Here is a 24059-nt window from a genome sequence, read left to right as displayed (position 1 = left end):
ACACACACATATTTATATATATACACATATACACACATATATATATATATATATATATATATATATATATATATACACACACACACACACACATATATATATACACACACACACAGATATATAATATATTTATATATATGTAAATAAAATGTGTGTGCGTCTGTCTATTTCCATATATGTATGTGCATATACAGGTGTGTATATATGGTATATATGTATACACACACTATATGTGTGTGTGTGTGTGGGGGGGGGGGGTCATGCATACACACACACACACACAATATTTAGGTTTATTATGCATATGCTGTAATTACAGGTATATAACTTTAGTTTGCAAACTCAGGCCTGTATTTAAAAAAAATACAAAATGATTGTAGTTCTATCCAGGAATGCACACAATTAGCATTATCTCCTGCTACTGTTCTGCAAGTGGATGCCAGCTGGTTATTCACAGAGTGTGTTACTGCCATCAGTACTGCAGCAATGTGACACATGACTGTGGCCAGACAATGTTCCTATTCTCTGCTCCCTAGTCATTATAAAATAGCAAGGTAATATTCAAAGCAGCGCCCATTTTAACTGAAACACCATTGTACAAGACCTGATCAGATACTTTAAAAAGAAGGCAATACACACCAAATTCACACTTAAAATCTTCCTTCATAATCTGAGAATGCTTTGAAACCCTGGCCATAAATGAATAGTATTTTTCATGTTAACACCCACTGCTGACAATTAGAAATTATAGTTCACTGACTCCCACAAGCTTCAACATCAGAGTGTCACACTATTTTCCATGCTTTTACATTGTGACTGCAAGTAATAGTCCAGACCAGAGAAGAAAGAGTTTTGATTTGGTGATCGTACGTACAGTTTCCTATTTTACTCAATAGTTTCTTAAAGCACACAGACCCACTGGCAAGGGCTTTTGACCTTCTCAATAATTGATGGATATTGAAATCAGCAATAAAAATGTTTGGATATATTTTATGTTGAGGAATGGAAGTTAAGAGGGATTGGAAAAAACATGTAAAAGGATTGACAAGTGAAAGAACGTATCAACAAATAAAGAAGCATAGTGTGACATTTTTTAAAAGTTGTGTGGAACAACTTAAAGGGTAAATTAATTAAAATGTGAAGTGATAAAGAAAATACAGTAAGAAATAAAAATATTTAAAAAAATAAATAAAATATACTAGCAAATAAACCTTCAGGTTTTGGATTGTATTGTATACATTAAGTTCCTTTCACTTTCATTTTTCCTTACAATGCATCTGAAATGTCTTCTAGCTCCATATAGGAAGTTCCCTTTTGTCTGTTATTATCAAAGAATGTTTATAATGCTTCTAGACCATGAAACTATTTAAATAATTAATAGGACAATAATGCAGCTTTGTTATCCGATACAGACTGTCTGGACAGATTAGCTACACTTCAACTGCTTTCAGATTACTGCAAGCTGCACTCCCTCTTCAAAATAGATTTCACGTTCTCAATCCTCAGAAATAAAAATAACTTGCAAACAAATTATAAATGCCCGCCATTAGTACATTATCACCTTTTCTCTGCATCTGGTGTTGCAGTTGCTACTGAGTTTACGCTTTAGGAATCCTCGTTTCGATTCCCATGCAATTCACAAACTGGAATACAAAATCTGGCACCTCCAAAGGAAGTAGCGAGGGTGCCATATTTACAAAGTTTCTCACCGAGTTCAGATTTTTTTTCCCCTGAACCAAAATAAAAACTCTTCTAAAAATGTGTAACGTAACATTTCTTGAAAGAGCAAGTGAAATTGCGTTAACAGATTATAGATCAGACCACCACTGTACCTAGTCTGTTATTCAATTTTAGTAAGCAACCACAGAACTTTCCTGACCAGGTATAGAACTTAACTGAATATAGATCCTTGTCGAAAATATAAACTGAATCACTCTGACCAAATGACTTGAAAATTATACACCTCAAACGCAATTTAAAAAAAGATAGTTTAACTACATTTTAAGAAAACATGTGATTAAATGAACAGATGAGAACTGTAGCAAATGGATTCTCGTGGCAAATAAAACTCTTGAAACCTGCAGGAGTTCCAATAAGCCACAAATCATGTTCCAATCTTGAGATCCCAAACCCTTGAAGAAATAAAGGATTCCCCCCACAAACGACCTCCAATCCAAGTCCTCTCGTTTTACCACAACGCAGAATGTTTGCAATATAATTTGGACTTTAAATTTATTTTAAACGATAAATAAACAATAAATATGTCTCCCTGTAACTGAAGTGGCAAAGGATTAACAAAATGCAATGTTCTGCAAAATAAAAGTTCTTCCAATTTCAAATGGCCGCAGAAACATTAAAAAAAAAATCCATAGTAGCAGCTGGAAGTGTTCTGCAAAGTTTGAAAGAGCCAAGTGGGTAGTGAGGAGTAGCAGAAGAGGGGGGGGGGGGGGGCGATTTAAAAATCGCCAATGTGGACTCATTTTCTTTTTGCAGAGACTGGCAGGCATGGGTAAGGGGGAGGGAGAGGGAGAGGAACAGGGAGGCTGATGGACAGGAATGGGGTGGGAGGAGAGGCATAGGGAGCGAGAGGGGGAGGGAGAAAGGGTTGGCATGGAGAGGGGGAGATAGGGGATTGAGGGAGAGGGATTAGATTGGGGGAGGGGAGAGGGAGAAGATTGGGGAAGACGGTAGAATTGGGGAGGGGTGGATGGGTGGGTGGGGAGGAACAGGTTTTTGGAAAATTAACAGTATAGGGGACAGGGAAAGGGGGTTACAAGAGGGATGGGCGGAGAGGCTGGATGGAGAGGTGGGGGACAGAGGGCAAAGATGCAGAAGAGGGGAAACAAGTGTAAGAAAGCATGGGCAGTGGTGGAGAACGGGCGAGAGATTCAGAAAGGCGGCATGGGAAGCACGTGGAAGGCAGATACGCGTAGATGGTGGAGTGGTGAAGTTGGAAGGGAAGAGGTAACGTAGGGAGGGAAAAGGGGGCAGAAGCGGAGTGGCGATTGGAAAAAGGGCAGAGCGGGGGAGAAGGCCGAGATGGAACAGTTGAGATGGAAAGCAAAGAGAGGCAGGTGATGAGGGGGATGATGCCAAGCGGGAAGAGAAAGGGGTGAAAGAGGTAGGGAGGGGAAGGGGAAACGTGAGGAATGGAAAGGGGAAGATGGCAATGAGGTAAAAAATGAAGAAGATGGATTCAAAGGGGAAAGGGGTGGAAGAGGGGATTCTAAGAAGCTAAGTGAGGAGAAGCAAGGGATAGAGGAAGAGGAGAAATCCAGTGCGGATAGAACTTAAAGAAAGGAGGGAATAGAGGGGGGGAAGGGCGACAGGGAGCAGAGGGTTAGGAACTGGCAAAGACAGGGAGGAGTGGGGAATATCAGTGTGTATTGAGAAAGGAAAGGAAGGTGGGGATGTGGGATAATGGGAGGAGTTTGGAGCAGGAAGGAGGGGGGGGGGGTTAGAGGTGGGCATTGGGAGGGGGGCATTAGGGGGGGCTACAGATAGGCCTGAGGAGGGGACTAGACGTGGGCATGAGGAGGGTGAGGGGCTGGCTAGTGGTGGGGGAGAGACAAGTGGGGGAGGGGTGTTAGAGCAGGTGGTACCAGATGCAAAAGATGCATCAGAGATGGGTGGGGAGGGGGCATAGGAGGCAGGGGGATGGGAATTAGAGGGAGGGGAGTGGAGGGGGCGTTCAGAAGGAGAGTGGTGATCAGAGGGAGAGGGGTGATCAGAGGGAGAGGGGTGATCAGAAGGAGTGTGGTGATCAGAGGGAGAGGGGTGATCAGAGGGAGAGCGGTGATCAGAGGGAGAGGGGTGATCAGAGGGAGAGGGGTGATCAGAGGGAGAGGGGTGATCAGAGGGAGAGTGGTGATCAGAGGGAGAGGGGTGATCAGAGGGAGAGGGGTGATCAGAGGGAGAGGGGTGATCAGAGGGAGAGGGGTGATCAGAGGGAGAGGGGTGATCAGGGGCGATGGAGGGAGGGAAGAGGTTAGCGGGATGGGGACCAGAGGGAGGTGGATCAGGTGGGGGAGTGGGAGAAATCAGAGGCGGGGGGAGGGGAGTGGGAAATTTGGAGGAAGAGTGGGGAAAGAGATGGTGGGAGAGAGGAACGACGAGATGGGGAGGGGAAGGGGGAACAGGGGACTAGGGTGGGGTTGGGGAGATATCAGGAGATGGCGTGGACCATGAGATGGGAGGGGAGGGGGCGAGGGTCGGGAGGCGCACGCTGCCTTCTGCCCTCCCGCCATTTTCACCAGTTGCCGCGTTGCCCAGGCAGAAGGCGCCGCGGTGAGAATGGGATAGTAGAAAGTGGATGGTCCAGGGTCAGGAATGGAGCGGAGGGGGGGGGGAGCGAGGGTTGTCAGCACACCTTACCTGGGTCAGACAGAGCGGGGAGAACATCATAACGGCCTGCAAGCAAAGTCTCCCTCTCTCCTCTAGATCATCCAAAAGTTACGGAATCATCGCTGCGGCGTCTAGATCCCACCTACACACACTCGCACAGTGAGAGGAGGCAGTGGCTCCACGCTCAGTCCGCCCAGCCCAGCCCAGCTGCCCGCTACACCCGCCGGCCAAGCCAGGCAGTCCCACGACGAGGTCTCTGAACAGCCCAGGGGGCCAATGCTACCGCTGGGGGTTTAATAGGACCTTTTGCCCCAGTCCATGCAATACTGTACTCTCTCTCTCACTCCCTCTCCCTCTCTCCCTGTCAACCGACAACACACTCTCTCGCTCACTCCCCCCCCCTCTCTCTCTCTCTCTCTTTCTTTCACTCACTCACACACTCAGTCCCTCTTCATCCGTTGAGGTAGCATTTCAGCAAAGTCCCACTTCGACAAAAAAAAAAATATATCCCACAAACATTCCCATAATGGGGAGGAGAGAACGTGGAGAGAGTGCGGGGGGGGGGAGAACCCGGCGCGTTTTGCAGCAGTGTCAACACTAGAAGCGAAAATATCGCTTCTCTCTCTCTCGGACTGCTGCAAAATCTATGATGAGCCAGCCACAACTCTCGCCTCTCGCAACATTACATCCAAGTTCAAATATTTTAAAAACAAAACGACTCAAATAAATCACCAGCTATGCGAATGACTCCGAACGTGTAAAAGTTATTAGTAATCACTGTGCCCGCTTTCTAGAGTCCCATGCATTGGGTTACAGAAGGAAACACACTGGAACGCAGCCGCACAAACAACGATTAGCTTCCCAACAAAATAGCTATTCGGATACATGAAAACCCGTTTCTATTTAAGAGATTATCCCTCTAAATATTACCGAATAATTGAGACTTGGGGGATAAATATTCATTTGTCTACAAGAAGGGTCATCCGAGGTATATGAATCACAACTATTGTACGTTCGGCCGAGCAACCAACCGATGTTATCAGTGCAAACCAGTAGTGAACACAAAAATATCAAAATAGTCAGTCCACTTCACCTAGGTAGCCGGGCCGACTGTTACCTTACTAAATTACAATATACACATACAACGACAAACCAAAACCAAAGGCACAAACCACAGTGTTTTAGTTCAGAAGTATATACCTGATCCCTCTAATATAACGCGCATTATGAATCAGGCATTTGCTTTTATTTTTCTCGTTCAATCTGTTTTCCTCCTCTTTGGTCGGTCAGTCAACAGTGTTGACTGCAATAATGTAATCTTTATTTATTCATTCACTTTGGGAATATCATGGAAATCTTCCTAAAAAACGAGGGCGACCAATTTGTGGAATATTATTAGTAAGTTTTCATTCTGCACAGTTTCAAGCGGGACTGGCTACAGATAAAAAAAACAATATTCCCCGACTTAAACTTAATTGACCAAAACTAGCTTCCACTGCGAAACTGTTACATATAAACATTGCAGTACTGAAAAGCGGCGCAGAAACTTAAGGGTATTTGGTCAGGAGTATTATTCCACCAAGGAACTTGAGCATTTCTAAACGATTCGGTATTTTGCAATTAACACGATAAGTAATTTTTGAATAGTCATGGCGAAATTGAGCAGCTAATCTATTTTCTGGGCCACTTGATAGTGGATTAATAACAGAACCAGAACAATACTGCTTTTATTCTCAAAACTTTGTGAAAATGGACCAGAAAATCTATTTTTAAATTTAACCAAAAAATAATAATTAACACCGCACAGCGCCAAAGTGTGCTTTTGTTTTACGAATTGGGATTGTTAAATTATGTTTAGATATGTTTGGGAGAAGGATATTATCTCAGGGAAAGGCTACATGAGCAGGCCGAACAAGACGCGGTGTCCCTTTAACAGGGAGTGGGTTATAAATGCGTCCCAGTCTTGGTGGCCCGCGTCTCGGTTCACGAGTCAGGTTGAAGCCGACGGCTTCTCGGAGCGCCTCGGCCATTACCGCTACGATCACACACACACACAAAACACACGCAGCACTTGGACTTGGACTCGAAATGTACGTAGCCAATGCACACGTATACAGTTCACGCACAAATTCATTTCAGCTGGCAAGCAAAGTGCTCGCAGATGGGAAATGTGCCAAGATCAGCGCTTTTGCTTTCTGTCTGTCTCTCTCCCCCGTCTCTCTCTCTCCCCCTCCCTTCCACCACCACCCCTCCCCTTCAAAATACCACAAAAATCTTGGCGCAACCCCGATCGCAACAAGCAACTGCGCCAATCCACCCATCGGCCTGACGGTGCACCGGAGATATACGTACCATTGCCATGTGAAAGTACGTATTGAACTTGCAGCCGATTTAGAAGCGCTGCTAACACTTCATTTGTATTCCTTTCCAATTCGCTTACTTCATCCAGAGGGGTTATATTTTTTTGCCTTCGGGTTTTGGCTCTGTATTGTGGGTGTGTGTATGGATGAGTGTGGGGGGGCTTTTTAACTCGCTGCTTCTAACAAATCCGATGTAAAAGTGAACGCAATCGGCGGATCCTGATTGCCTAGCAAGGCGATGGGGGAGGGCTACTTTTGGCCGCTTTAGTGATGAGCTGATGGCGTCGTATAAAAATATTACAGAAGTGAAACGAGCCGGCGAGGCGTTGCTGTGTATTTCCGCAATGGCTTAGATTTGCATAGGGAAATCACTCTATTACCATATTAAGCTTTTTGTACACCTTCATTACTGGACAGATTACTGTACATTATTTCTCCCTCTCCCTCTCTCTCTCTCTCTCTCCACACTCCTGGAGCATTATTACGTTGGGCGCGTTGTCATCTTTAGGTTTACACAAGTACAGCAAATGATCTTAAAGCAACCAACACGTGGTGCTGTCTGGCGTTCCCTGCCGGTTACAGTTTAAGGAAATAGCATTTTATAAAATAATAACAAATTACTGCTCTGCTCCAACAGGGCTATTAATCACTGCAACTTCCAAATAAGCTCGAAACTACATAGACTTGGAGGGCACTGTTATTGTTTGTTTTTCATATACTGAACTTTTGTGTTTATTAGGGTGTTTACAGAGTATATATATATATATAATAGATACGCACACACACACACACAACGCTGTAAACACCATTTCATATATATATATTATATAATATTATATTTTATAATATATATAATGGTGTTTACAGGGTGTGTGTGTATGTGTGTGTGTGTGTGTGTATATTATATATATATATCCAGACTAATTCTTAAGAGTGTTTACAGGGTGTGTGTGTGTGTATATATATATATATATATATCCAGATTAATTCTTAAGAATAAAATAGTGTTTTATTCTTATATTTTTACTTGAAGCAGCACAACAGATTATATATATATAATTTGTCAGGTCATATAGAGGGAGAATTAATCTGGATAGGAAAGGTTGAGAGATATACGGGGCAAATGCGGACAGGTGGGACATGTGTCGATGGGGCATCTTGGTCGATATGGGCAAATTCGGCTAAAGGGTCTGCTTCCACGTTGTATGATTCTATAACTCTATGTCGTGCCTCAAAGCAGCCGGCCTTCACCTAACTTTTCATCGGAGGGGCAGATTAAAAGATTTAAAAGATCAAGACGAATGAATGGTGCCTGGGAGAAATTTTTATTAAAATTAAATTAAGACATTCACGTCGGATGGCAAGAAGGGATATTTACGAGTTGTTCCATTTCTACATAGGAAATGCACCAAATTTACAGAACAGAATTCCAAGAAGTAGGATCAATATAAAAAGAACGTGACTGTCAGAAAACTGGGCGGTCTTTCCATAATTCATTTGCCAATTGCTTTGATGTTGTCTGTTTTTTTTTGTTTTGGAGAGAGGATGGAGAATGTGTTATTTTAATGTGAGTTGATACCCTGTTGTAAAATAGAATTAAACTAGGCGGTCTTTCCATAATTCATTTGTCAATTGCCTTGATTTTGCATGTTTTTGTTTTGGAGAAGGGGTGGGAGAATTATATATATATTTTGACTGACTTGATCTCCTGCTGTGAAATAGAATTCATAATAGTCTTGCTACAACTTTATTCCAAAATAAAATGTCAACCTATCCAGAGGTGACGCCTGCCCCACTGAGTTACTCCAGTACTTGGTGTTTTATTTTATTCCAAAAAGATTTACTTTAATTTTCCTTGCAATCGCAACATGGACAGACTATGCCGTCCCCAGCTCTGTTTTCAAAGTATAACTAACTTTTACTTCAATGCCCTTATTGGTTAACAGAAACACATATCAACAATCGACTTTGTTTGACTCAACACTAAGAATGCTGGGAACACACATACTGGTGGGTCAGGCAGCATCCGTGGAAAGGGAACCAGAGTTAACGTCTCAGCTCAAGTCCTGGTGAAATATAATGTCTTTCTTCACAGATGAGGCCTGACCTGCTGAGCGTTTCCAGCATTTCCTGGGGTTTTCTTTTTATTGAGGATTTCCAGCACCTGCGGCTCTCCGATCTTCAATCGATTTGACTGATTTGACTGAGAAGAAAGTTGGAGAATTTCTACCGACTTTTCACTCTCCAAACGACCCGCGTCTAATTCTGACTCGGGCTACGCTGCAATGGATTCTTATATTAGCAATACCGTCTCCAGTGATCAGATCGCGCAAACATAATTATACATGGGAGACTTGCATGGACCACAAATTCTCTGGAGACTCAAATCAAGGCAATATCAAGACACCGAATTTACTTTTAAACTATCAACCGAAAAAAAAGGTTAAGAAACTGAAATCACACAATATCTAGAAATTGATTAGCAGAAAATGATGTAATGAATTTGCTTTTTCAAGATAATTGTGTATAACTAATAATGAATTAGTGAACCAAGAAGACACAACCGAGAAAAAAAAGTTAGCATACATGGGACGAATAGCGAGCCGGATATGGAAAAATGTTAACTGCACCTGTCGGTCGCAATGGAATTATCAAGTGTAACTAATGGAACACCATTGTCGCTTTCGTAATGCTTGTTACTGTTACACACGGAGAAAGAGAAGCAACAACTCAATTACTGCAGCAGCGCGGAAGACCGCGAGTAAGGGTGAGAGAAATGCATTTGAGAAACGTAGAGTTTTCAAATTCCTTTATGCTGTCTTGAAACCACATTACAACCAATTCCCAGGAAACAAATCTGTCCAAATGTCCTCGTTTGATTTTCACCAGCCAACCCAACTGACCTTGGGAACTGCTGGAAAATCCTGGTTGAGGGAGTTTTCATGTTGTATCTCATGGTCTTTCGCCTCTATGACAATTGACAGCCAGTGGGGTTTTTTTTCAAGGCAATTTCCTTCTTCAGAAGAAATTAAAATAGATTGATTTGAGACACAACGAACTGCAGATGCTGCGATCTGGGATCCTGGGATCTTGTGGGCCAGGCAGCATCTGTGGAAGGAATGGACAGGCGACGTTTCGGGTCGGGGCCCTTCTTAATAATAATAATAATAATAAATTTTATTTATGGGCGCCTTTCAAGAGTCTCAAGGACACCTTCTTCAGATCACATTGCTCTTGGTTGACACCGCTTCGAATTCCTCCCAGTTTTTGCGGCGTTCCCTGCTTTGTGACAGTTAGGTGGTGGCTGTGGTTATTATTATTATTTTTTTTTTAAGAACTTAGAGAAAATTATGCAACTTCTTAAAGCAAGAATACAGTTGCATATGCTGTACATCTGCACTAAACGCAGATCAGGCTGGAAACACATAGGGCAGGCTAGTCAGCATCTGTAGAGGGAGAAACACCGCGAATGTTTCAGGTCTAAACACAAAAGTGCCACAGCAACTCAGCAGGGCAGGCAGCATCTATGGAGGGAATAAACGTTGGACTCTCTTCAGTTATTTATTTTTTAACTCATTTCTATTTTTATTTCACTTCATTTCTTGTCCCACTGGCCTGAATCCGAAGCGGAACCCCATTCTGCTCGAGAGAGGAATCGTTTCCCCTGTTTTGAACCGAGATTGCTGGGGTATTGCCGGCCAGCAAACCTCCATCCGCACTTTCTAACCGAGCAGCGACAACCATAAGTTAAATCAATTGAGACCTAAATAAACTGTTGCCAGCAAACAAGGGTGATGATAATGTATTCAGGGTTTTGCGAGCTTTTGTTAAACAGTTTATTGTGATCTGGGAATTCGGGAAATGGAAGGATATGGATTATGTGCAGGCGGTGATACCAAGAGTTGGTGATACAAGGAACTGCAGAGGCTGGTTTAGAAACAAAAAGACACAAAGGACTGGAGTAACATTGCGGATCAGGCAGCATCTCCGTGGACACGGATAGACTTCACCATCCATGTACTCCGGAGATGCTTCCTGACCCGCTGTGTTCCTCCAGATATGAGTTGGTCTTGGCATCATGTTCGGCACAGACAATGTGGGCCGAAGGGCCTGTTCCTGCGCTGTACTATTCTATGTTTCAGGTTCAAACCGGGCAAACAAGTTTTGCAAACTGCTGAAACTCTTTAATTTTAGTGAGATACGGGCCCTTTTGCTTCAAACACCCATTAAGGCTAACCCCAGACAAATCAAGTTCCATTAAATATCAATATAATTATTATATGTATCATCCTTCTTGTCAATTTCCCACCGCCCGTCTACACTGATCCTACACTAATCCAATTTTATTCTCTACAGATTGTTATCAGTTCTCCCCAGATTCTACCACTCCCGACACGCCAAGAGCTATTTACAGAGGCCAATTAATTTAGAGGCAAGCTCGCCTTTGGGATGTGGGTGAAACCACGGCACCCAGAGGAAACCAATGCAGTTACAGGGAGCAAACTCCACACAGACAGCACCCGAGATCTGGATCCAAGCCGGGTCACTGGCGCTGTGAGGCAAGGTCGATCTGTGTCAAATCGCGTTCCTTGGCTTCTGGAGAGAGCAGGGGTTGAGTGAGGCTCACTCACCTGTGTGTTATCCTCGTTCAGCCGGCGGTGATTTGTGGCAAGGGCTCGACGTTTTAAACTGCAACCTAGTGTCAAACTAGTCCTGGTGGAACATTGTTTGTTTTAATCCAGTTTCCCGAAGATATACTACAACTCACATCCTTACAGAACGCAGTCATTTGCCAACCCCTGTCTAATCCAAATCATAACTAAAGTGTTGGAGAAAGGAAGGAGATTACAGGGAGTGGTAGAGAGTGGTGGACACTGCCCGGTCCATCACGGGTACTGACTTCTCCGCCATTGAAGAGATCTATAGGAGGCGCTGCCTCGGAAAAAAAAGGCAGCCAGTGTCATCTAAGAGTCATAGCGCCCTGGCCACGCTCTCATTTCACGCCTCCCATCGGGAAGAAGGTACAGGAAAACTCTGACCTCCAGGTTAAAGAACAGTTTATTCCCAACAACCACCAGGATCGTGAACACTACACTACACAACACTAACCAAACCATGAACTTTTATGAACTGTCTTTAGTTGCACTTCGGTTTATTTGCACTAATATTTTGGTTATTAATCATTTTTTCCTATTATATATTATCCATGCATATTGTGTTACAGGCCTGTTATGTTGCTGCAAGTAAGAATTTAATTGTTCTATTGTCGGTACCTATGACAATCTTGGCTCTTGACCTCGACGGATCAGGCAGCAGTTGCAGAGGGAATGGACAGTCCACACCACACACTCCCTCTACAGATGCTGCCTGATCTGCCGGGTTCCTCCAGCACTTTTTGTTTTGCTCACGATTCCAGCATCTGCAGCCCCAACGTCTGCTAAACAAAAAATACCAAATCTGTTGTGATGCAGTCCAAACTAGGAGACATCGAACAAACAATTGTCGAATTATTTAAATTGAGTGTCTTCAAATGTTAGTGTATAGGATTTGCACCCCTAAGTAAGAGACTTGGGTGTGATTGTCTTGTCAGTGCGGCTCGAGTAAGGACCTGCACATTATTCGCCCCCCACCTCTCTTTTCCAGCTCTCTCCCCCTCCCCTCTCCCATCAGAATCAGTCCGAAGAAGGGCCTCGACCGAAACGTCGCCTGTCCATTCCCTCCACAAGTGCTGCCTGACCCGCTGAGTTCCTCCAGCACAAAAAGCTGGCCAATTAACGTTTCGGGTCAAGACCCTTCTTCAGACACAAGAACCTCGCCTGAAGAAGGTAGACAAAAATGTTGCATAAACTCAGCGGGTGAGGCAGCATCTATGGAGCGAAGGAATAGATGACGTTTCGGGTCGAGACCCTTCTTCAAACTGATGTGGGGGGGGGGGGGGGGGGGGGGGGGGGGAGATGAAAGGAAGAGGCGGAGACAGTGGGCTGTAGGATAGCTGGGAAGTGAAGGGGAGGAAGGAATGACTACCTGAAATTGGATTGGATACTGAAGAAGGGTCTCGACCCGAAAGGTCACCTATTCCTTTTCTTCAGAGATGCTGCCTGACCCGCTGAGTTCCTCCAGCTTTTTGTGTCTATCTTCGGTGTAAACTAGCTTTTGCAGTTCCTTCCTACACGAGTTCCTCCAGCACTTTGTGTCTTACTCAATCCATTTCCAAGTCAAGCCAAGGACTGCCTTTCCCATTTAAGATCCTTATGTCTATGTAAATTATTCGTCTTTACTCAAAGTGCGTTCCAGGTTAGGCAAGGGTACTTATGATTTAAATCTTTTTATTTCAATTTCACAGCAATTTGCATACATACAATGATAACAGACAGTGACAGTCAAGGCATAATTGTGCAACAGTATGTAAGCGACCCTCAAAGCCCTTACCCTTACCTACCTTCAACCCACCCGAATCAGGTCGGAACCAAACGGGGACAAACAACACTCACATACATACACATCCACACAAATATGGTAAGATAAACGAAACAAAAAGTACTAAAAAAAAGAAGAAGAAAAAAAAGGGGGTCACTAATAACAGTAAATAAGTAAGTAATTAAATAAATAAGTGTGGGGAGGGGGGGGGGTTAAGGGGGTTAAGCAGCTGCAGTAGAGCAGAACAATGGTGGAGAGCACTCAGTCCTCTTCCGAGTCCGGGGTCAAGTTGAGAGAGTTAACAAGTTCCAAGAAAGGGTTCCATGTATCTAGGAATGTCTTGGTAGAGCCTTTGAGAGAGAACCTAAGTTTTTCAAGCTTTAAATTGTAAAGCACCTCCTTAATCCAGCAAGGGTATTTATGATCATTTTGAAGCACCTCGTTTCTGAATAGCAGTTTATCTCATTCTGAATATTTTGCTCTCATTACGAAAATAAATCATTTTGGAAAGTATTTGGATAGTGCCTTCTTAGTCTGCTGTGAATCTCGGTGAAGTATCTGTAAAGGCAATTTTTAAAAATGGATTGTGAAATGCTTATTCCAGTCACACGACAGGGCATAACACTGGATATTATTAAAATAAAACCGCCGAGAGGATTTCAAAGTAGTCCGAAAAAAGACGTGGAAATAATATAGTGCGTTCAGATATAGGTTCAGGACGCGGGCAGGAAGGAGATTGTGCAGTGGACAGATATGACCCTGTCACTGGAGAGACTTGGCAACTTGAAAACGTGCAGCAACGTTGCATTAGGTCGCGACGAGTGTGGAGAAAGCGTATCTGTGCTGGATGTTTTAACACCTTGGGTACTGGTTTGGAAAGCGAACATTGGTGGGAATGGGGGGGGGGGGGGGGGGGGGGGGGGGGGTGAGAAGGGAGGAGGTGTGGGGATTGGGAATTGTTGGTGGCGGGGAGAGGGAGGCTGGTGGGGGAAACTACTGGGGGCGTAATGAAGGAGTGGGGTTAATAAAGGGGGTATAATAGTGAGGGCATTAGTGAAAGAGGAGAGTTAATGAGGATGGGGATTAAAAGGAGAGGGGGGGATTCGTATGGAAAGGGGGTTTTGATTAGATGCGGAGGGGGGAATTAGTGAGGGGAGGGGGTTATTGGGGAAGGAGGAATAGTGGGGGGAGGGGGAAATTAGCGGGTGAGGCCGGGAATTAGCGGGGGGGGGGGATTACCGGGGGGGGGGGGGAGGTAGCGGGGGAGGGGGGATTAGTGGACAGGGGAGGGGTTGCGGGGAGGGAAGATCGGGGGGCGATTAGCGGGTCAGAGGAGGATTAGCGGGACAGGTGAGATAGCGGGGAGGGGGATTAGCGGGGGTGGGGGGGGGGGATTAGCCGGGGAGGGTGAGATTAGGGGGGGTTAGCGGGTTAGGGCGATTAGTCGGGTAGGGAATTAGTCGGGGGAGGGGGAGATTAGAGGCGGAGCGGAGGGTTAGCGGGGGAGGAGAGGATTAGGGGGGCGGGGGGCGGGGGGCGGGGGGTCGGTGTTAATGCAACATTGCAGTGCCGTCTGAAGGCGCTTGTGTGGGGTAGGGTAGCTCAAGTTCTATAACTGCTGTCAAATATGTCCAAATAAACATATAAATAGACAAGCTCAAAAAAGTTACCAAGGCCTTGACCCCATTCAATATTAAATAAGATGCATTTTCTCAAAATGTGATAATACCCGAGGAGAGAAGAAGTATTTAGCACCCCGTCCTCAGACAAATACATCTTTAGCGACACCGTGCGCGCAATCCTGATGGTTTACATTGTCGGTAATACCTTGTTGTACTCAAGGGATGGGGAAGAGGATCTTCACCGGCCGGTGAGTATTCAAAAAGTTCCACAAGTTTTCGGATTCGCTTCGTGTGACATATATTAGGATTTACAACCCGCGCACACCTTCGTTGGACATATAATGGAAATAGTGAATCCCGGAGACCTGGCGAAGCGGACAAAAATCTGACAATAACATCAAACTTGGACTGTTTTCTCTGGAGCGTCGGAGGCTGAGGGCACGCCTGATAAAAGTCTATAAAATTATGAGAGGCAGAGATAGTGTGGACAAACAGAACCCTTCTCCCCAGGGTGGAAATGTCAATGACTAGAGGGCATACATAGCTTTAAAGTTTAGACGGGCAAAGTTTAAAGGAGTTGCGCGGGGCAAGTTTTTTTTTACACCGAGGGTGCAGGGTGCCTGGAACACGCTGCCGGGGGTTGGTGGTGGACATGATAAGATAAGATATTTATGATAATAGTGTATAAGACGTTTTTAAATAGGCAAATTGATATGCGGTGAATAGAGGCATATTAACGACGTACAGGCAGAGGGGATTAGTTTAATTTTTACCCATCATGGTCGGCACGAATATTGTGGGCCGAAGGGCCTCTTCCTGTGTTGTGCTGTTTTATGATGATATTAAAAAAACTTGGGTTTGCAGAAAGTCTGTGATATTATTTTCCCTTTATGTACAGAATATCGGAATCAAGAACCAGATGGCATAGGCAAAGTTGAATAGGGACCTGAGAGGCAACATTTTTCACGCATTGTATGGAATGAGCTGCTAGAGGAGGTAGTTGAGGCAGGGACTATAACAGCATTTAAAAGACACTCGAAGAGATACATGGATAGGGAAGGATCAAAGGGATGTGGGCCAAACGCGGGCAAATATGGCTATAGATTGTCAATGGTTATAGGGGAGAAGACAGGAGAATGGGGCTGAGAAGGAAAGATAGAACAGCCAATATGGCCTAATTCCGCTCGGATGGCCCATGAATGTATGAATTTATCTTAGATGGTGCATCTTGGTCAGCATGGCCGAGTTGGGCCGAAGGGCCTGTTTCCCTGCTGTATGACTACGTAGACTCAGAGTAGAAAGCTCAAGAAGCTATTAGTAAATCCAAACTGGAACCTACATTCTTTGGGGAATTACCATTTTGAAAGCTCGGAGTAACATTATAAATCACCTTTCATACAAAAACATATTTCATAACCATAATACAGCAAAGTTAGTGTTTGGGGCCCAATGGAAGGTGAGAGTTAATGCATCAGAATGTGGTTAACTTGCCAAGATGCCGATAACTGGCACCTGAGAGTTTTAGTAACACATCCTGAATATTTCAGTTCACTCTGTAATCCGAGTCTCTCTCTTGTAATCCCAGTGGACGGAAAGGATGGTTTTATTTCCTCCTGGTGAGTAAATATTACAAAACACACCGATTATTTCACTCCTTGCTTCCAGCCCAACGTCTCTCACTGAGCCCTGTGGCTCTCGTGATAACTGAACGTACATTCTTGAATGGACTAATTTCGCCTTAGTGCGAGTGGATGCCTGGAGACCGGGGTACCTGGATTGCATTCGTGTCAGCTTCGAACGAGCAACAATAGTTCAACTCTACCAACTATCAAATTAGAAGTTTAACTTCGCAATCGTAAAATCTCATCTGCCCGACATAACGGCACAGCAAATTCGAGTCACCCCCACCCCCCCCCCCCCCCATAATTCCAGTTTACTACAACATCAACTTTTATTTTACTACTTCATCTCAAAACTTAAACTAAACTGATTATTTTCTTTGTCTTCTTAATGAAGTAGTTATGGTCCCGCGGTGCTTGCAATTTAGTGTTCTGCGCAGAAACTGTTGTTCAATGAAAAAAAAATTAAGGCGAGGGGGCAAGATTTAACAGGAACAGATGCTGCCCGACCTGCTGAGTTTTTACAGCATTTTAAAGTTAAGGAGTCATACAGCACCCAGCACGGAATCAAGCCCTTCGGCCCAATTCGCCCATGCCAACCAAAATGCCTTATCTAGGCTAATCGCATCTGCCAACGTTTGGTCCATATTCCTCTAAATCTTTCCTATCCATGAACCTCTCCAAATGTATTTTAAATGTACTTACAGTACCTGCCTCACCCACTTCCTCTGGCAGTTTGTTCCATAGACCCACACCTTCTGTGTGGAAAAAGTTGTCCCTTCGATTCCTATTAAATCTTGTCTCTCTCCCCTGAAACCTATGCCATCTGCTTCTTAATTTCCCTGCCCTGGGTAGAAGACTCTGTGCATTCCATCTATTTACCTTCATGACTTTACACACCTCCATATGATCACTCTTCAGCCTCCTGCACTCCAAGGAACAAAGTCCAAGCCAGCCCAACCCATCCCCCCCCCCCCCCCCCCCCCCCGAGTCCTGGCAACATCCTTGTAAATTGTCTCTGCACTTTCCAACTTAATGACATCTTTCCCGCAGCAGGGTGACCAAAGTAGGAAAGCACATCTAATCGAAAGAAACATAGAAATGATTGTAAACAGATAATTAAATATTTTATTGGTGGTTTCTACCGTTTGAAATAAATGGCTCGACTTTCAATGAAGATTTATTACTGACTCTCCAACAATTTACTATTCAATACACAGAGAATGATTTAGTTTAGTTTAGAGATGCAGCGTGGAAACAGGCCCTTCGGCCCATCGAGTCTGCACAAACCAGCGATCCCCGCACATTAACACTACCCTACACACACTATTTTACATTCATACGTAGACAAAATTGCTGGAGAAACTCAGCGGGTGCGGCAGCATCTATGGGGCGAAGGAAATAGGCAACGTTTCGGGCCGAAACCCTTCTTCAGACTGGGCATACGTCGTTAACCTACGTCTTCGGAGTGTGGGAGGAAACCGAAGATATCGGAGAAAACCCTCACAGGTCACGTGGAGGAAATGCAAACTCAAGGACCTACAAGGACTTTATCATAGATGATGACACGCTGTTTGTTATACTATCCCACTATCATTGAAACAGCCAGAATCTGCTACCTGAGACATCAAGCTATGAAACTGATGGGCTATGAAACAACTTTCGTGACTATTCCTCTCGTCAGTGGTAACTGAACCCCCAATGAGCAGAATACTAAGGCTGAAGCTCTTTGGCCATTTTCAACCAGAAGTGACCCATTTCTTTTCTCTCTTGGACATACAGAGTAGGACAGTCCAGCACGGGAATGGGACATATGACCCACGATATGCAGGTTTTCATATTGTGATAAGAAAATGCCAAACTGCAGAAGGCTGATCGAAACCTGGAATCAACCGATGCTAAACTGAGATAGACTGACCTCCCCACCATCGAAGGGATCTATCGGAGACGCTGCCTCAAAGAGACAGTCAATATGATCAAGGAACCACACCACCCTGGCCACGCTCCCATTTTATTCCTACCATTGAGAAGAAGGCACAAGAGTCTGAAAACCGTGCCGACCAGGTTTAAGAATAGTTTCTTCCCAACAACCATCAGGCTCTTGACTGCATAACACAAACAAAACTATGAACTATGAACAGTCTTAGTTGCACGGCAGTCTTCAGGTGTTTTGAACTAATATTGAAGTTTTAAACATACAGTATTAATTTTTGTTGTTGTTAATTATGTTATCTATGAGTAATGTGTTTGCAGGTCTGTTATGCTGCTGCAAGTAGGAATTTCATTGTCCCACTGTCAGTTTGGGCAGCAAGATGGCGCAGCGGGAGAGTTGCTGCCTCGGGACCCGGGTTCAATTCTGACCACCGGTGCTGTCTGTACGGAGTTTGCACGTTCTGAGGGTGCCCCGGTTTCCTCCCACACCCCAAAGACGTGCAGCCTTGTAGACTAATTGGCTTGGTCAAGTTGTAAACGGTCCCACGTGTGTGTAGGATAGTGTTAGTGTGCAGGGATTGCTGGTCGGCGTGGATTCGGTGGGCTGAAGGGCCTGTTTCTACGTTGTTTCTCTAAACTAAACTAAACTAAACGACACTGCATACGACAATTAAACACTCTTGATCTTTTAGTTAAGTTTAGAGATACAGCGCGGAAGCAGGCCCTTCGGCCCACCAAGTCCACGCCAACCAGCAATCCCCGCACATTAACACTATCCTACACACACACTAGGAACAATTTTCAATTTTACCAAGCCAATTAAACGTCTTTGGGGCGTATGAGGAAAGCGGAGCTCCAGAGGAAAACCCACGCAGGTCACGAGGAGAATGTACAAACTCCGTGCAGACAAGCTCCCATAGTCAGGATCGAACCCGGGTCTCTGGCTCTGTAAGGCAGCAACTCAGCCTCTGCGCCACCGTGCCGCCCTTGACTCTTAAATTCACTGGTAGAGTTCCTGAATTAATCTGAACTGAGAATGTTGTTTATTTTAATGAATGATTAATATGAGAGCAGTGGACATTCGCCACTGATATTATGTTGTGATCTACAGTGGAAACTATTTTCCAACATATGGCCTGTTTTCAGCCAATCCCATCACGTGCCTCTCCCCAAGTTTTATTGTTGAGTTCTCACAGACTAGGTGGGAGATCGCTGTGCACCCAGATATCTAAAAATGTCTCTGATACATAACTGATTGAGGTTTTGTAACACTAACATCTGGTATTGCATAAAAACAAAATGATTTTGGAAACAAGTAAATCAAAAACAGGCTGGGGCCGTGTAAGAAACAGCAGATGCAGTTCAGAAACTTACTCAAGGTTAACACCAACTTTCATTTTGAAAATAAGAGTAATGCCAATGGATGTAGCAGTTTTTAAACACTGTGATACCACTGTGTTTTACTTTGAGTTTTAGCTTAAAGGTACAGCATGGAAACAGGCCCTTTGGCCCACTGAGTCCATACTGACCATCGATCTCCCGTTTGCAGTAGTTCTATGTTATTACACAAAAAAGACACAAACTGCTTGAGTATCTCAGCGGGTCAGGCAGCATCCCTGGAGATCATGGATAGGTGTTTCGGGTCAAGCCACTTCTTCAGATCGATCACGTGCTCTCATCCATGTTCTCCAGGAATGATTTTTTTTGTAAACGGCATCTGCAGTTCCTGGTTTTCTTTGTTATCCCACTTTCTCATTACCTACGCACTAGGCGCAATTTACAGAGGGCGATTAACTTACAAATCTGCACGTCTTTGGGATGTGGGAGGAAACGAGAGCACCCAGAGGAAACCCAAGCAGTCACAGGGAGAATGTGCAAACTCCACACAGAGAGCACCTGAAGCGAGGATTGAACTCAGGTCTCTGATGCTGTGAGGCAGCAGTTCTACCAGCTGCACCACTGTGCCACCTTGAATGTCTGTGCCCAGGAGTGGCAAGAATTACCTTGCACTAAATGTTATTCCCTTTATCTTCTATCTGTACACCGTGGACTGCTTGATTGTAATTATGTATAGTCTTTCCACTGACTAGACAGCACGCAATAAAGCTTTTCACTGTACCTTGGTACACTTGACAATATACTAAAACTAAACTAGAGAGAAATAGGGTCAAATGTGCGCAAATAGCACTGGCTTAGCTGGGGCATCTTGGTTGGCGTGGACGAATTGGGCTGAATGACCTGTTCTCACACTGTATGACTCTATGCCTTAACAAGAATGAGTGGGTGCAAAAGATGGTACATTCAATTACTGGTTGCAAGCACAATTTGTCTGATTCTGCTGAACTTTGATGTCGAGCACAGGCAGCACACAGCTGGTGTATGAATCCGTTCTTGGTGTAGGTATTTCAGATGTGGTTTTAGGCATTTTGTGAAACATGACTTATTTATTCCACTGTTTGTCTAACTGAGAGTACACCTGTCAGTTTTTTAAGACTAACTTGGACACAACCAGGGTTACATCTGAAGAAATACTTCCAACCCTTAAGAAATTTGGCTGTGACTCAAAAAGCGAATTTCAAAATATACTATTATCATGGGATTAAACAAAATGAAGAAAATAAGCAAGTTAGTTTGACCACTTATTCCCTGAAGACAGCAAAATGTTGTTATAGCACAGTACAATACAATAACATGTTTAACGGAAGAACTGGGGGGGATTGAGTGATTTAACAACTATTCACGATCAATAGTCCAGATGTAAAATATTAATTAATTGTGGATTTAATGGTATTCTAAAAGAGATTTGGAATAGTAATATTTAAGAAGTGTAGAAGAAAATATTTTGGCTTGCTGAGGTCAAATGGGGTGTGAGGATAGTACAAGAGGGTGTGGAGAGAAGCTGTGGAGAGGTTGAGAGAGAAGAATTGGGGTAGAGGATGAAAGGACAGACCCAGGGCCAAGGAGGGGAGGAATGAAGGGCAGAGAGAAGGCAAATTAGAGGGAGAGAGGGGTTGTAGTGGCAGGGAGAAGCGCACTGGAGGATGAATAGTGGAATAAACTGTGGAATTCTCTGCCACAGAAGGTAGTTGGGGCCAGTTCATTGGCTATATTTAAGAGGGAGTTAGATGTGGCCCTTGTGGCTAAAGGGATCAGGGGGTATGGAGAGAAGGCAGGTACAGAATACTAAGATGGATGATCAGCCATGATCATATTGAATGGCGGTGCAGGCTCGAAGGGCCGAATGGCCTACTCCTGCACCTATTTTCTATGTTTCTATGTAATAGAGGGTAGCGAGAGAAGGAATGGGAGAAAAGAGAAGTGACAGTGAGGATGGAGAGAAGGGGAGCAAGGGAAAGGGTTGTGAGCCGAGAGTTGGATGTAGGGGTGAAGAGAGGAACAGTGGCGAGCGGAAGAAGGGGTAATGAAAGGAATGAGAGAGGGGAGTGATGGTTAGAGGAAAGAGGAACATAGGTCATAGAATAGTACAGCACTGGAACAAGCCCTCCTTGCTGAACATGAAGCTTAATATCCTCTGTCTACACATGATCCATATCTCTCCGTTCCCCACATATCCATGTCTAAAAGCCTCTTGAATGCCACTATCGTATCTCCCTCCACCACCACCCCCCGATCTGCACCCATACTCTCTCTTTTACAGCTGGTCATCTCACAGCATCTGTCGATACTGAGTGTTGAGGTCATCAGACTTTTGGAAATAAACTGTGCAGTTCTGGTGGCCCCATTACAGGAAGGATATGGAGGCTTTGGAGGAGATGCAGAAGTTCACCAGAATACTGCCTGAATTAGAGTGTATTCGCTATATAGAGAGGTTGGACAATGTAATGTCTGAAGAAGGGTTTCGGCCCGAAACGTTGCCTATTTCCTTCACTCCATAGATGCTGCTGCACCCGCTAAGTTTCTCCAGCATTTTTGTGTACCTTGGACAACCTTAGATAGCTTTATCTGGAGCACAGCAGGTTGTGAGGTGACTCTGGTAGAAGTATACAGAATTGTAAAAGGCATAGATAGGGTATGCTTTTTTCCCTAGGGTGGAAATATCAAAGATTAGAAGGCATAGCTTTAAGGTGAGAAGGGCAAAGTATAAAGGAAATGTGCAGGGCAAGATTTTTACACCAAGAGTGGTGGGGGCCTGGAACATGGATATGCGGGGAATGGAGGGATATGGTTCATGTGCAGGCAGGGGATTTGTTTATGTTGGTATCATGTTCAGTACAGATATTGTGGGCCGAAGGGCCTGTTCCTGTGCTGTACTGTTCCATGTTCTCTGAACTGATCTACTAACATGAGTTGGTATCCCACAAAGACAGCCGGTGAATTTAAATTCAAAGTAAATATGCCTTGTAATTTGGAAAGACTGGGTTCACTAATAATGGGCATGAACCTATCAGCTGTTTTTCTGAGATAGACACAAAAATGCTGGAGTAACTCAGCGGGACAGGCAGCATCTCTGGAGAGAAGGATTGGGTGACATTTCGGGTCGAGACCCTTCTTCAGACTGTTTTTTTGATATATTTCAGTAAAGGAAAGTTATTGTCACAAGTGGCTTGACCTGTATGTGACTCTAGACTTACAGCAAAGTGAGCGACACTTAAATGATCTCCGAAATCCTGAGCAAGGGAATTAGGGATGGATTATAAATATGATCTTGCCAGTAATGTCTACATCGTGTGAAAGAATATTAAAACAAATTGCTGGCAGCAAAATTTTCTAAGCGCAAAGCTTGCTATTTGGTCCTAATTAACAGCAGTGATTGGCAGAAACAAGGATATAGAAATATCAATAGACGCAAGGAGCTGAAGATGCTGGTTTATTTTTTTTAAATACACAAAGTGCTGGAGTACCTCAGAGGATCCAGTAGCATCTCTGATGAACATGGAGAGTTGATGTTTCGGATCGGGTCCCTTCGTCAGACTGATTGTGGTGGGTGGAGAACTCTGGGTGAGGCAGGACTAATCCAGGCAAGTGATAGGTGGCTACAGGTGAGGGGGGTATAAAAATATCATTTGATCCAGTTTCTAAGGGGTTCGGGTGTTAACCAGTGAAGATAAACTGTCTCTTTATTGCAAATCGAAAAGCAAAATATCGCAGCTGCGGGTAATCTGAAATTTAAAAAAAACAGCAAATACTAGGGTACACAGCTGGGTAGGCAGCATCTCTGGGGACAGTAACCAAATTAACATTTCAAATCAATGACCTTTTATTAGAATGTTTCTCTGTTTCTTAATTCAGTTTCTCTCTCCACAGATGCTGCCTGACCTGCTGATTATTTTCAAGTTTGCCTGTACTGTCTCATTATTAAGGACCCTTCTTAGGCAAGCCCAGCTAAAGCTGATCACTTTGATGATACAAACAGTATTGGCATTGCTTTGATGCCTCATTATTGGCACTGCCTTTATGACAGGAAGTCAAGGTGCAGCTCGAAGAGACTATGGTTAGGCCGCATTTAGAGTACAGCCTGCATTTCTGGTTGCCCCATTACAGGAAGCATGCATTGGCTTTGGAGAGAGGTGCAGAAGAGGTTTACCAGAATGCTTCCAGCCTGAAGAGAGGTCTCGACTGGAAATGTCAACTATCCATGTTCTTCAGAGATGATGCGTGACTCGTTGAGTTACTCCAGTACTTTGTGTCCTTTTACCAGAATGCTGCCTGCATTAGGGGAATTAGCTACAAGGAGACGTTGGAGAAACTTAATTGTCTTCTATGAACATCAGAGGTTGAGGGGAGACCTGATAAAAGTATATAAA

At 44.2% G+C, this 24059-nt stretch overlaps 1 protein-coding gene and 1 long non-coding RNA gene across 6 annotated transcripts in view; one reads left to right on the top strand and one right to left on the bottom strand.

The window, feature by feature from the left end:
- Positions 1–24059, bottom strand: part of nfic (nuclear factor I C) — a 453772-nt gene that overhangs the window by 337068 nt on the left and 92645 nt on the right. The window contains exon 1 of one of the 5 annotated variants that reach the window (XM_033046832.1): positions 6697–7153. The exons of 3 other annotated variants lie outside the window; for them this stretch is intronic. In XM_033046832.1, coding sequence (XP_032902723.1) covers positions 6697–6705 — 9 coding nt within the window. In that variant the 5' untranslated portion in view covers positions 6706–7153. Of the gene's footprint in view, positions 1–4374; positions 4706–6696; positions 7154–24059 lie in introns of those variants that run through there. One more of the 5 variants, XM_033046831.1, reaches the window with a different exon arrangement.
- Positions 6232–12450, top strand: LOC116989457. Its single transcript, XR_004416252.1, has 3 exons — positions 6232–6711; positions 8651–9471; positions 11061–12450. It is a non-coding gene; the product is annotated as an uncharacterized LOC116989457 (long non-coding RNA).

This window comes from Amblyraja radiata, chromosome 29 (genome assembly GCF_010909765.2).
Source record: "Amblyraja radiata isolate CabotCenter1 chromosome 29, sAmbRad1.1.pri, whole genome shotgun sequence".
NCBI classification, from domain to species: domain Eukaryota; kingdom Metazoa; phylum Chordata; class Chondrichthyes; order Rajiformes; family Rajidae; genus Amblyraja; species Amblyraja radiata.
The sequence above is the reverse complement of the archived record's forward strand: the minus strand, read 5'-3'. Positions and strand labels throughout refer to the sequence as shown.